The sequence below is a fragment of the Furipterus horrens genome, unplaced genomic scaffold (genome assembly GCF_987537825.1).
Source record: "Furipterus horrens unplaced genomic scaffold, mFurHor1.1.pri manual_scaffold_4, whole genome shotgun sequence".
NCBI classification, from domain to species: domain Eukaryota; kingdom Metazoa; phylum Chordata; class Mammalia; order Chiroptera; family Furipteridae; genus Furipterus; species Furipterus horrens.
The window spans coordinates 42,257,041-42,269,825 of NW_028327174.1; the positions used below are offsets into that span (position 1 = coordinate 42,257,041).

The following is a 12,785-nucleotide window of genomic DNA, read 5'->3' on the forward strand; positions in this document are numbered from 1 at the left end:
ACTGGATGGAGGCTATATTATAATGTATTCACATAGACACATTCTAGTTTAGCTACATAATGATTTTACCATTTTTCTCATTTCCTTTAATTAACACAAGCCCCACTTACAGTTCTAAATAACTGGTTTTTAAATTTTCAAATTAAAAGCTCTAAAGTCATTTTAGTACTTGGTCATCAGGAAAGACACCAACAATGAAGAAAAATTTGCTTTTAATAAAAATATTTTATACATCCACCTGAAAATTTTCATGTGGTAAACAGTACAAGTCCAACTCTAAAAGATATTTGACATACCTGTATGTGTATTAGCAGAACTGTAAATACCCTGATTTATGTGAAAGTACTTCCCACTTCTCAGATTAAGTATCAAAGGCATATCTTTCAGTCAGTGGTTTAATAACTATGAGCATTTTCTGCACATATCAGTTATGTGTAACATTCTCTGGATTTGGGTTCCCATGTGTAACAAATTTTTCTAGCTTATGGAATCAAAAAACTATTCCAAACAGATTTTAATAGGCTCAGTCTATTGCCAGATATGAAATTATACTTGGAACCAAAGTCACAAATAAAAAACCAACATGCTCATTTTTACCTTCACTGGCAGAACAAAATTTGACACTCAAACCAAATTACTACCAAGGGAAAACTATTCCTATTGTAAACAAATGTAAATGGGTTTAATTTCAAGATATATCGTTCTCTGAGATTATTGGAATGGGATGTTTACACAATATCTTATTTACAAGAACACACACTATGTTAAGCTCATGCTTGGCAGGCATAACATAACATGCTATAGAAATATAATGCAACATTTTCACAGAATGCAACTTATTTTCTAAGTATAAAAGTTAACCAAAATGCACACTAAAAAATCAAGCTTTATAAATGTGTTGCTTTCTTTGACAAACAAAAAAACAAAACAAATAAACAAAAACAGAAGCCAATAGTTTGGGCAAATAGATAACATGGTTAAAATGTAGTTTGAAAAATCCCTTGTTTTTCCTTTCTTCACCTGTTCTTTTTTATATTCGAAGATGGCTATTTAGTTTCTCAATCTTGTTCATGTTTTTTAAATAAAATATAAGCATAGTAAAATATGATAAATGCTATAAATAGAAACTCAAATCGCAGATATTTTCCCCCTCCCAGATAGAAGATATTGATCCTGGGGGAAAAAAGTAATAGGCACTAAAAAGTTCATGGAAAACATGTTCTTCTTACAATTTTAACATAAATTACAGTGTGTGTAGTTTGTAGTACAAAATTTTGAACATCTTCGAATTCTGTACATTATAAATAGTGAGTCTTATTTACTTCAGCTCATTGCTAGGACGTATTAAATAAGAGCTAATTACAAACCTAATATTTGTTTTGGCATTCTTTTTGAATTTCCAAAACACAACATATTGGATCCTAAATGCTTTATTTTTCAAATTATGAAAATTAAGGCATGAAAATTATGCACATGGTTCAAATGGGGATTTTTTATTTTCTTCTTATACCTTTAAAAATTAACTTAAGACATTTGCCTCTGATTTTTCCCAGCAGCAGTATAAACTGGATAACTGCTAACATAGAAGTTATTATTAATGGATAGTTTTTATTAAGTTTTGGTTCCATGCATTTATTAAGCCTTTGATACCTGACTCACTTTTCTAAAGAAAGTAGTAGTAACTGATAAATGAATATAAATGGGTAGCTAACTATACTAAATGAAAAACTTAGATGTACTGATTATTACTTCATATTGCATTCCTTTACATAAAGCAGTTATATTTATTGATAATTAAAAATGTCCTAGTTAGCACAGCAAAATTGGAAATTTCATGATGTTCTCCTACAATCATTACGAATGATCTCCACGTACCCTACCACCTGAAAAGCCTGAGAATCACTGACTTAGCAATTATTATGCCTGTGCCTAAGTATGCAAATAAAATTCTAAACCACTAACTTTTTTCTGGTATATCAACATGGTGGCATAGACAGTAAGAGATGAAAATGCTAGTCCTGGCTTTTGTATTTCAAACTCCAGGGCACATGAATAGATAAGATTTATTTCATATGACCGTTCTATACAGATTCTTTCTCATGCTCAATAAATATTAAATTTACCTATAACACAATTAATTCCCCTTCTGATTGTTGTCTATGGAGGTAAATTAATATTATGAGTGCATAGTTGCTGAAAGATTTGTTAACTTTCTTGGCTTACTTTATTTATACCACAGACCAATGAGTTTTCCACTTCGTACTTAATTTCCATATCTTGTAAACAATAATCAAACAACAACACTAACATTACCAATTTTTTTTTCAACATCTCATCTAATTTTTTTAATATTATATCACAGTTATATTTCAAGGATAATAGGTAGTGGAAATAGCACTGAACCAGGGATTCAAGAGAACGTCATTTGATCCCTGGATCTGTTCCTGAATAAATTGCATAATTAGAGCAAGCCCGTCAATTTTTTCAAAGCAAACTAGGAGAAATAATATCTGTCTCAAAAGACTGCCAAAAGGATGAAAATGAAATGATGTTAGAATAATAAAATATAAAGTACTATTCGACTGTATGTTATTACCACTGGGATTTAACAAATCCCTATGTTCTGTTATAATATTGCTATTTTAAAAAGGTGGTGGACTCCTCCTTTGTGTGCAAAAATGAGCTAAGTATTTCTGGGCAAAGTTTCAATAGATAATGCTGCCAAGTAAAGTAACAGGCTGAAACATTGTTTGGATACCGCTTTTCTGTATTGGCAATTCTCTTTTTAAAATGAAAGAATTTATTAACAAATATGTAAGTTTCATTAAAACTAATTTGGTATGTGCTCACATTAAGACAAAGCATAAAAATTTAAATATGGCATTTTACACATATATAGCCATGCTTTTACTTTTCAACCACTTCCATTAAAATAATTTTTTCATATTGAATTTATTTATGAAACTGTCAGCTATTTTGTATACAGTTTTAGTTGATTACCAGCAATGATGAACCTAAAGTCTAGCTATTAAACCTAATAATCACAAACAGACTGAAATGTTACTCAAACTTCTAATTTTATGCACCTGTTTTCAACCCAAATGTTGCTCTTACATTGTTCTGTTCTGAAGATATTGCTGTTTGTTAAGAACTTCAGACATATCACATACATGTAGTAAATTGGGTATTCATCATGAATTCACTCAGAAAATCCTGTTCTACAGGTGAATTAGGCTTTCACCAGGAATCAGTACAAGCCATAATGACTGATCTTACATAATGCATTTGTTTATTTTCTTCTGAAAAGTCAGGTCATATATTTCCTTGATGCTAAAATCTTATAAAATATTTCTTGCTGCTATTTTCTCTGTGCTTAGCTTAACACAATACATGCACTATAACAGAATGTCTTTGAGCCTTTTTATCTAAAAATTAACTCTTAAAACATGTTAAAACAAATTAGGATGTTTCATCTTCATTTTTTATTGTTTTCAGCACTGAGTCTTCACCCAAAATTTTACATAGTTCATTGAGTCTCTGCTGCATTTTGGGAATTCCAGCTAGCTGAGATTCTAGCTTTTGTTTTTCTTCACTCAGTGTTAAACGGATTGCAGTATCCAACTGTTCAAAGCGCCAACCTCCTTCACCATCAAACTGTAATAAATGAGTGTGGTATTTCCTGCATAATCAAAGTAAAATAATATTAGCAATAATTGTGAAAAGCCATTTTAGTTATAGATATATCATCCTAACTGATTTCTGAAAGTAACTTTTTTTAACATTTGATTTTCAAAAATCCCTCAAGAGGTTAAAATTTGTGATTTTTATCCAAAAGTCATTAATCTCTAGGAAATTTTATTGCTTATGTTAAGTTTATTTCATATTCTGAATGTATATGAATTGCAACATGCTGTTGCATCTATCTACTTTATCTCCATAATCCAGTATGGATCCTGAATAAATATCAAGGGATACTTAGAATGGGAATAAGGAAAGGAAGCTGAGGGGGGAAAAGTAAACATTTTAAAGTTTATACAGAAAAAAGTCTACAAAAAAGAAAGCAAGAAAGAAAGAAAAATACCAATTCATGAATACACCGTTTTTTAGGAATGACTTGTTCTATATAAGTAAACATTTCTCAATAATTAAAATTTCAACACATTCTTAAAAATGACCTCTTTGATATAAATCATTTAAATATACTTCGATGCCTCCATATAATTTAATTTCTTTTCTCATGGCTCAGGTTCATAATTAGGAACTTCGGAGAGGTATAGAGACCACTTTTTTTTAAGCAGCAGACAATCCATCTTCTCCTAAAGGTAGCCTAAGGTCACCAATCTCTGGGATCTGTGGGGATGTGTGGGAAAAGTAATGCTGCCAGAGCTGGCCTCACATAGCTGAGCCACTGAATTTTATCACTGTGCTGACATGGCCCACGTTCTTATGTGTTCTCAGTTTTTCTGTCTTTGCCCTATAGTTTTTCTCACTTCTTATTCACCTTTAAGCTCTCATCTATTATTTACTATGATCAGTGGACTTACTTTAGTATTTTTATGCTTTTTTAATTGATATGATTCACATACCATAAAGTCATCATTTTAAAGTACAAAATTAGTGATTTTTAGTATATTCACAAGCTCATGCAACTATCACCACTATCCAATACCAGAATATTTTCTTCATCTTTAAAGTAAACCTCATACTCATTAGCAGAACTTCCCCTTTTCCCCTTCTGCTCAGCACCTGTCAATCACCAATCTCCTTTCTCATTATGGATTTGCCTATTCTGGACATTTTGTATACATGGAATCATATAATAAACGCCTTTTTGTGACTGGCTTATTGTACTTGATAAAATGGTTTCAAAGTTCCCATAGTAGTAACATGTAAAATACTTTATTAGATTTTATGGTTGAATAACATTCCATTATATGGTATTACACATTTTGTTTATCTACTCATCAATTGATAGGTATTTAGGTTTCATCTCATTTTGGTTGGATGGTTTTAACATGCTGTAAGATTGGAAAACTAAGTCACTCTCAAGCTGAAGGTTGAAGTTCTTGTGTTTGATAACATATGACAGGGATTAATGATTTTTTTCATATGCTTTTGAGCATCTACCATGTTTAGGTTTTTTAGTTTTCAAAAATGTGACCTCCCAACAGGTGGGACTTCACAAAAATTAAGTTGAAACAATGTATTTCTATGCCGAGGGGGAAAAATGTGAAAATCCTGCTATTAAAATGTAAGTGCCAAAGGTAATGGAAAAGCAATAAAGGATTGTCATAAGAAAAAGAAAAATAATAGTAAAAATATCACTTTGTTTATTTCAGTCTCAACTTTTCTTGGGCCTTACATCTATAACCAGAAACAATTTTAGAATGTGGTAGTTCAGATCTTGGACAACTTCCATCTTTAAGAAAGAGTTGGCTCATTATTCCAGTCATACAACATTATTTGATTTCTACATGGAAGGAAGAACTTGTATTGGTGTTTCATGACCTGATATTCAAAGATGTGTTCCAGATTATGAGTTAAAATAATATTTTAGGGCTCATTTTAGAGGAATTTAGAAGGAACTACTATATTAACTGAGACTCATTGAAAATAATCTGCAGACTTCCCCCACAAATAGAATAAAGCACAGGAAAGTGGTAGTTCAAAAGCTATAATTCTATTCAGGAATCAAAAAAATGTAATAAGCCTCAATAATTTTGGGACACTTCAGAAATTGTTATTGATTTTAACCTTTACAAACAAAAATTACCCATTTGTTAGTATGAAGGAAAACATATTAAATTTCTTCCCTCTTCGGAAATGTTTTCAGGGAAAATAAGATTTCATCTAGGGAGAAAGGCTAATCAGAAATTACAGATTTCTACAACATAAATTGACTAAACTAATTCATAAAGAAGAACTAAAATGATCTTAGTTTTATGAGTAAATGTGCTGTGGGTAACTGCAATTAAAAACATGTTTTTCTTGTTAAAAGGTATAAAATTATGGATTCTGTTATTTTCTTAAAAAATTATTTGTTCATTACACACCTATCAGAGTGGCCCAAATCTAGAACACTGACTATACCAAATGCTGATAAGACTGTGGAGCAACAGGAAATCTCTTTCCTCACTAGTGAGAATACAAAATGGTTCAGCCACTTTGATGCACAGTTTTACAGTTTCTTACAAAAATAAACATACTCTTGCCATACAATCCAGCAATTGTACTCCTTGATATTGACCATATGTCCACACAAAAGCCTGCATATGAATGTTTATATCAGTTTTATTCATAATGGCCAAAATTTGGAAGCAACCAAGATGTCCTTTGGTAGGGGAATGGATAAATAAACTGTGTAAATCCAAACAATGGAGTACTATTCAGTGTTAAAAAGGGCTGTCAAGCCACGAAAAGACATGGAGGAAATGTAAGTGCATATTACTTAAGTCAAAGAAACCAAATGAAAAAGCTACATACTGTGTGATTCCAGCTATAAGACATTCTGGAAAAGGCAAGGCCAGGGAGACATTAAAGATCAGTGGTTTCCAGGAGTTAGGAGAGCAGAGGGAGGAATAAGCATAGTATAGTGGATTTTAGAGCAATGAAAATATTCTGTATAATACTATAATGTAACTATAAATTTGTCCAAACCCATACAATGTACAACACCAAGAGTGAACTATAAGAGTACATTATGGACTTCGGTGGTAATGATGTGTCAATATAGGTTTATCTATTGTAAGAAGTGTACCACTCTGGTGGGGGAGGTTGACAATGGGGGAGGTTATGCATGTGTAGGGGCAGAGAATATATGGGATATTTTTGTACCTTTCTCTCAGTTTTGCTGTGAACCTAAAACTGCTCTAAAATATAAAGTCTTAAAAATGACAACAGTCTATTTGTCCCTTCAATTGAGAAAAAATTACTGCTTTCAATGCCTCTTTAGGCTACTTAAATAAGGAACTTAATGATAGCAAAATGAATCCATTGACAGAGGTCAGAAAACACCAGCACTGTGAGGTAACTCCATGTTATCCCACCATGAGATCAATTAGGAAACATGTCTGTAAATGACAAGTTTATATCAGAAAGTGCTCAAGGGTTTTTTCTGATTTGTGTCTCTGTCATTCCTGATGCTTTACTACTGGAATAACTAGACTGCTATACTCCTTAGGGTTGTTTTGAGCTTAAAGTAAATGAGCCTTGAACAGAATAGGTGCTGAATCTCCATTAGCAACTATTATGATATTAATCAATGGAAAAGTAAAGGAATTGCAAAAACGACATTATTTTTAAATTTTATACATTTTTTAAGGTTTTATTTATTTATTTTTAGAAAGAGGGGAAAGGAGGGAGAAGGAGATGGAGAGAAACATTGATGTGAGAGAGAAACATCAATTAGTTGCCTCTTGTATGTGCCCTGACTGGGGACTGAACCCACAACCCAGGTATGTGCCCTGACTGGAAATTGAGCTAGTGACCTTTAGCTTTGCTGGATGATGCCCAACAAACTAAGCCACACTGGTCAAGGCAAAAGGGCATTATTTTTTAAAAATGGGAGATCCTGGACTTCCGGCTAAGATGGAGGAATAGACAGACACACTGCATCTCCCTCCACAACTAAAAAGGAATACAACTACTTCAAAACTAGAAACAACCAGAAGTTCCAGAAAATCAAACTGCATGGAAGTCCAGCAAAAAAAGATATAAAGAAGAAATACTCATCCAGACAGGTATGGGGGGGAGCTGCGGCAGAGAGGAAGCAGTGTGGTGGTGATAGCAGCAGTGGCAGCAGCAGGCCAGCAGAAAGCTCAGTCACATGTTTTAAAAAGTCAGGAGGGACACCTGGGGAGCATTCCCAGCTCCTCACCAGACCGCGCAGCTCATGGTCCCAGTACCATGGAAAATCAAACCTCATTGCTTCTGACTATGAAGACCAGTGGGGGTTGGGGTGGAGGCAGAAACTGCTGGTCTCAGCAGAGTCTGCTTGTATAAAGGGCCCCCATGGTCCTAGAATGTCTGCAGACCCACCCACTCTGGGAACAAGAGCCAGGTCAGCAGCTAGAGAGGGGCCAGTCCAGTGCAGAAGTGGGAGAGGTGCCTGGAAAAGGGGTGAGTGCTGGGCAGGCAGCATTGTTCCCTCTCAGACCCCTCCCCCACATACAGCACCACAAGGTGGTGAAACAGGTCGTCCTATACTGACGAATCCCTAAGGCTCTTCCCCTTACAATGTAACAGGAACGACAGCTGTACCTGGGACATGGAAGCAAACAAACACAGGAGCCTATCAGAATGAGGAGACAGAGAAGTATGGCCCAAAAGGGGGAATGAATCAAGGTTCCAGTGGGAGAACTAGGTGATGAGGAGATAGTCAACCTAACAGTTGAGGAGGTAGACAACCTAACAGATGCAGAATTCAAAACACTGGTGATAAAGATGCTCACAGGCTTGACAGATATGCTTAAGTATGGCAGACGCATAAGGGAAGAAGTGAAGGCTATACTAAATGAAACAAAGGAAAATCCACACAAAACCAATGGTGAAGGGAAGGAAACTGGGGTTCAAATCAATGATTTGGAACATAAGAAAGAAAAAAAAAGTCCACCAGTGCAGAATGAGGAAGCAAGAACTGAAAAAAATGAAGAAAACTTCCCAAATTTTGTGAAGAAGATGACATACAGGTCCAGGAAGCACAGAGGGTCCGGGCAAGCTGGACCCAAAGGGGACCTCATTAGGACACATCATGATTGAGATGCCAAAGGTGAAAGATAAAGACAGAGTCCTGGGGGCAGCAAGAGAGAGGCAGAGAGTTGCCTACAGGGGGGTGCCTATAGGACTATCAGCTGATTGCTCAGAGGACACTTTGCAGGCAGGAAGGGACTGGCAAGCAGTATTCAATGTGATGAAAGGCAACCTGCAACCAGGGTTATTCTATCCAGCAAAACTATCATTCAGAATGGAAGGGCAGATGAAGTGCTTCCCAGACAAGGTGAAGCTAAAGGAGCTCATCATCACCAAGCCATTATTATATGAAATGTCAAAGGGACTTATTTAATAAAAAGAAGATCAAAACTATGAACACTAAAATGACAACAAACTCACAACTATCAACAACTGAATCTAAAAAATAAAAACAAAATCCAACTAAGCAAACTAGAATAGAAACAGAATCATAGGTATGGGGATCATTTGGAAGGTTATCAGCTGGGAGTGGGGAGGGGGATAAATGGTGCAGGGATTAAGAAGCATAATTGGTTGGTACAAAATAGACAGGGGGAAGTTAAGAATAATATAGGAAAGGGTGAAGCCAAAGAACTTATATGAATGACCCATGACATGAACTAAGGGGGATGGGACTGCTGGAGAGTAGGAGGATACTGGGTGGAGGGGAGCAAAGGGGAAAAAAATTTGAACTACTGTAACAACATAATCAATAAAATATACTTTAAAAAAAAAGGGGAGATCCCATTAGGTCTTTATGAGGTATTATTTATAAAGCATTTTCATTTATTTTTCCTTAAAATAAAACCAAAGAAAACATTTTTCTCCTGTGTTTCCTTCAGTTTAATCATTTGAGAACATGCCAATTTTGATGATTTTTCTGGATTTTGAAGGACAAACTAAAAGGATGATGTAAAATTATGTAAATGCAGGGGTGGACAAAAGTAGGTTTACAACTGTGTGGAAAACAGCATATAGGTTATAATTATGATTATTACAATATATTTATTAACTCAAAAGAAAAAACTGTGTTTCACATACTCTGTAAATCTTTTTGCCCACCTCTGTATATTCTTTCCCAGTACATGCTATGGAATTATAAATATTTTTAGTATAAAAATGTCACAAGTTTTTCTACTTCTTTTAAGGATTATTGGAATGTGGTGATAGTTTTCTAATAGCACATTAATGCTAGGTTTGGAGTATCTGAACTACCAATGTTAACTTAACAAAATACAGGTAAAAAAATAAGTAAAAAGCCTTATGCTCCATAGTGAAAAGTTTAGAAAAGTTATTCTTTAAGAAACATAAGGAAAAACCATCTATCACAAATGCGAACTGGAAAGACTTACCAAAGAGAAGGCCTGTGTGTTATAGATAGTAAGGAAATCCCTGCCGCCTTTGCAGCCTGAAATATCTTTCCTTCAACATCAATGCTGACAGCACTGGTACATTCATCCAGCAATGCATATTTTGGTCTTTAAAAAATAAACACAAATAAATTAATGATTTTCCTATTTGAATGATGTCTTTATTTGAACAATATGAATTGTGATGTTAACTTTAAAGGCACATTAGTCAAGGTGATAAATGACACAGCAAAAGAGCAGTTACCCCCCCTCCCCCGTTTTTTGGACTAGAACATAATATTTTTCTTAATGTTTAAATGAATTTTCTGAAGCCTGCCACAATATAATAAGCTTTGTTCTTATGCAGATGGGAGAATCATAAATATGAGGGATAGGAAAGATGAGGCCAGTCACTGGAGGCATTTCCTGCAGAAGGCAGCTTCATTCTCGGTGACAGGGTTCTGACTAATTACATGAAAAATACGTTACAGTAGCTAATTATCAAACAAGCCACAGCCCTGTTAGAAAAGATTTACTAAGAAGATAATCTTACCAACAATGTGAGTACCTAATCACTATTAATGGAACTCGTTGCTATAAGATATTGCAAAAGTAGTCTTAATCTGACAAGTTTAGACTAGGTATTTAACTTGGTAACATTGAGACCATGCTTCACAATCAAATTCTTAAGGGGAAAAAAAATCAGTAAAGGTTTTTCTGATTGTATTCAACAGTTTTGTTTTTCTCGCTCAATTTTACTCTGGAAATGACTTTCTACTATTGTACTATCAGAGGTACCTATCACTTACCACCATTTTCTTCTGTTTAGTCTCTTCCTTTCATCTTACCCCCTACTTTTACAGTTATTTTTCCTGTACCTGTCTTCTTTCAAGACTGTCTGGACTTTATGTATATATTTAATACTTAGCAATATGACCTAGCTTTGGTAGTAAGACCAAAGGTCAATTTATGTGCTGTCATTTATTATTTACTTCAGGGCTGAAAACAGTATCAGGTATTTTATGGGACAATTTTCTTCATGAAGATAATCTGGTTTTTTAAAATATATGACAATGGAAAGATAAACATTGAAACCACTGGTAATTTCTCATTAAGCATAGACAGTTACTTAGCATTATAAATCATTTTTCTATGATGAATTTGTTTTTTAATAAGATCATGTTACCTATGTGGGACAAGGGTGGGGAAGGGAGGCTAATTGATACAGGAGTCGAAAATCAACTTTAACACCCCTTCTGACTTTAATATCTGCTCTCCAAGCAAAGAAACAAAAAAGAACACTCACTGCAGGTTCCCCATGACATCAACAGATGCAGTTGGCTTTTGGTTACTGTTCTGGATTAAGTATTAAGCATTACTTCTTTGTCTCAGAGGTGATCACTGTTTTATGGATAATATTTTTTAAGTGGAAGAGAGGGAAAAGAGAAGGAAGTATAAGAGAGAGGGCTGGCTTCCAGTTATAAAATAAATCATGAGGGTGTAATACACAGCATAAGGAGTAAAGTTGATAACATCTTAATAACCATGTATGTTGGTTGACAGATGGTTATTAGGCTTATTGTTTTGATTACTTTGTAAGGTATATAAGTGTTGAATCACTATGTTGTTCACCTGAAACTGATATAATACTGTATGTTAATGATAATTTTAAAATAAATTAATATTTAAAAGAATTAATAAAATTTAAAAAAAGAGAGATAAGTTTGGGTAAATTTTTCTTTTTTATAAATCTCTCTCCACTAATTATGTTACTTATTATATTGTTTTTCAGAGTGCTTTGAGCTAAACAGAGAAGAGATGCCATTTTAGAATGAGAAAGAAGTACGTATCTCACACTGTTGTCATAGCAACCCCTAGTCTAGCAGATTTATGACAAATTACACACTTTTGTTTCCTTGGCATGGCCGGTATGTGTGTATGTGTGTGTGTGTACTTAAATATAGGCAATAGCTGGAACCTGGGACTGATAAAACATTAGATAATATGGTTTCTCAGATTTTCCTTCCTTTTTTTTTTTTTTCGGTGTATCATCAGAAGAGTTAGTCTATCCCCATTAAGACAGGACTATACTCATGATTGTTTTAACATTAAAAATCCTCTCAAAAAGAGTATACAATTGTGATACTTAATACTCCCTGCCACAGATCTCCATTTTAGCAAGCTCAAGTCTTTTACATTGCAATTCAAATATTTTTATTAGTCCTTTGAGGATAAGGGGAGGCAGTTTCTCATTATTATATTTTTCCTTCACTGGGTTTAATATTTCTGTTTAATTTAATTTTTCTCAATAGAATCTGCTTTTCAACTTCATCATTTCATGATCGCTCAATTTTTCTTTCCACTGGTGTACTTGTATCTTTGTTAAGTCTCACATTATATCCAAAATATTTTTAGATACACAAGTACCAACTATTTATTTATTTCAAGTTATGGATACTTGAAATCTCTTTGGGTTGGCTTCTTTTATTAATGCCTCCTGCTCTTTATTACATGGTTTATTTCATTAACATACTGATGCAATGAGAAATTTGTGGTCACATTTTGCATTCCATCATATTGCATTTCACCAACTATGCTGGTGATCATATTACTGAATATTTATGGACAGAGCTCAAAAAGATTCAGGGTGATAGTGGGTAACAGCTGGTTATAAATATCAAATTGTAAAGTTTATACCTTAATTTTATC

General features: G+C 34.0%; 1 protein-coding gene across 1 annotated transcript in view; it reads right to left on the reverse strand.

Moving 5' to 3' along the window:
* Positions 1 to 214: 214 nt before the first annotated feature.
* ABCD2 (ATP binding cassette subfamily D member 2) overlaps positions 215 to 12,785 on the reverse strand; it is a 53,977-nt gene continuing 41,406 nt past the window's right edge. Inside the window, exons 9-10 of the mRNA XM_090273019.1 lie at positions 10,080 to 10,205; positions 215 to 3,679 (exon numbers count right to left, since the gene is read on the reverse strand). Of these exons, the coding sequence (XP_090129145.1) occupies positions 3,460 to 3,679; positions 10,080 to 10,205 (346 nt within the window). The 3' untranslated portion in view covers positions 215 to 3,459. The remainder of the gene's footprint in view (positions 3,680 to 10,079; positions 10,206 to 12,785) is intronic.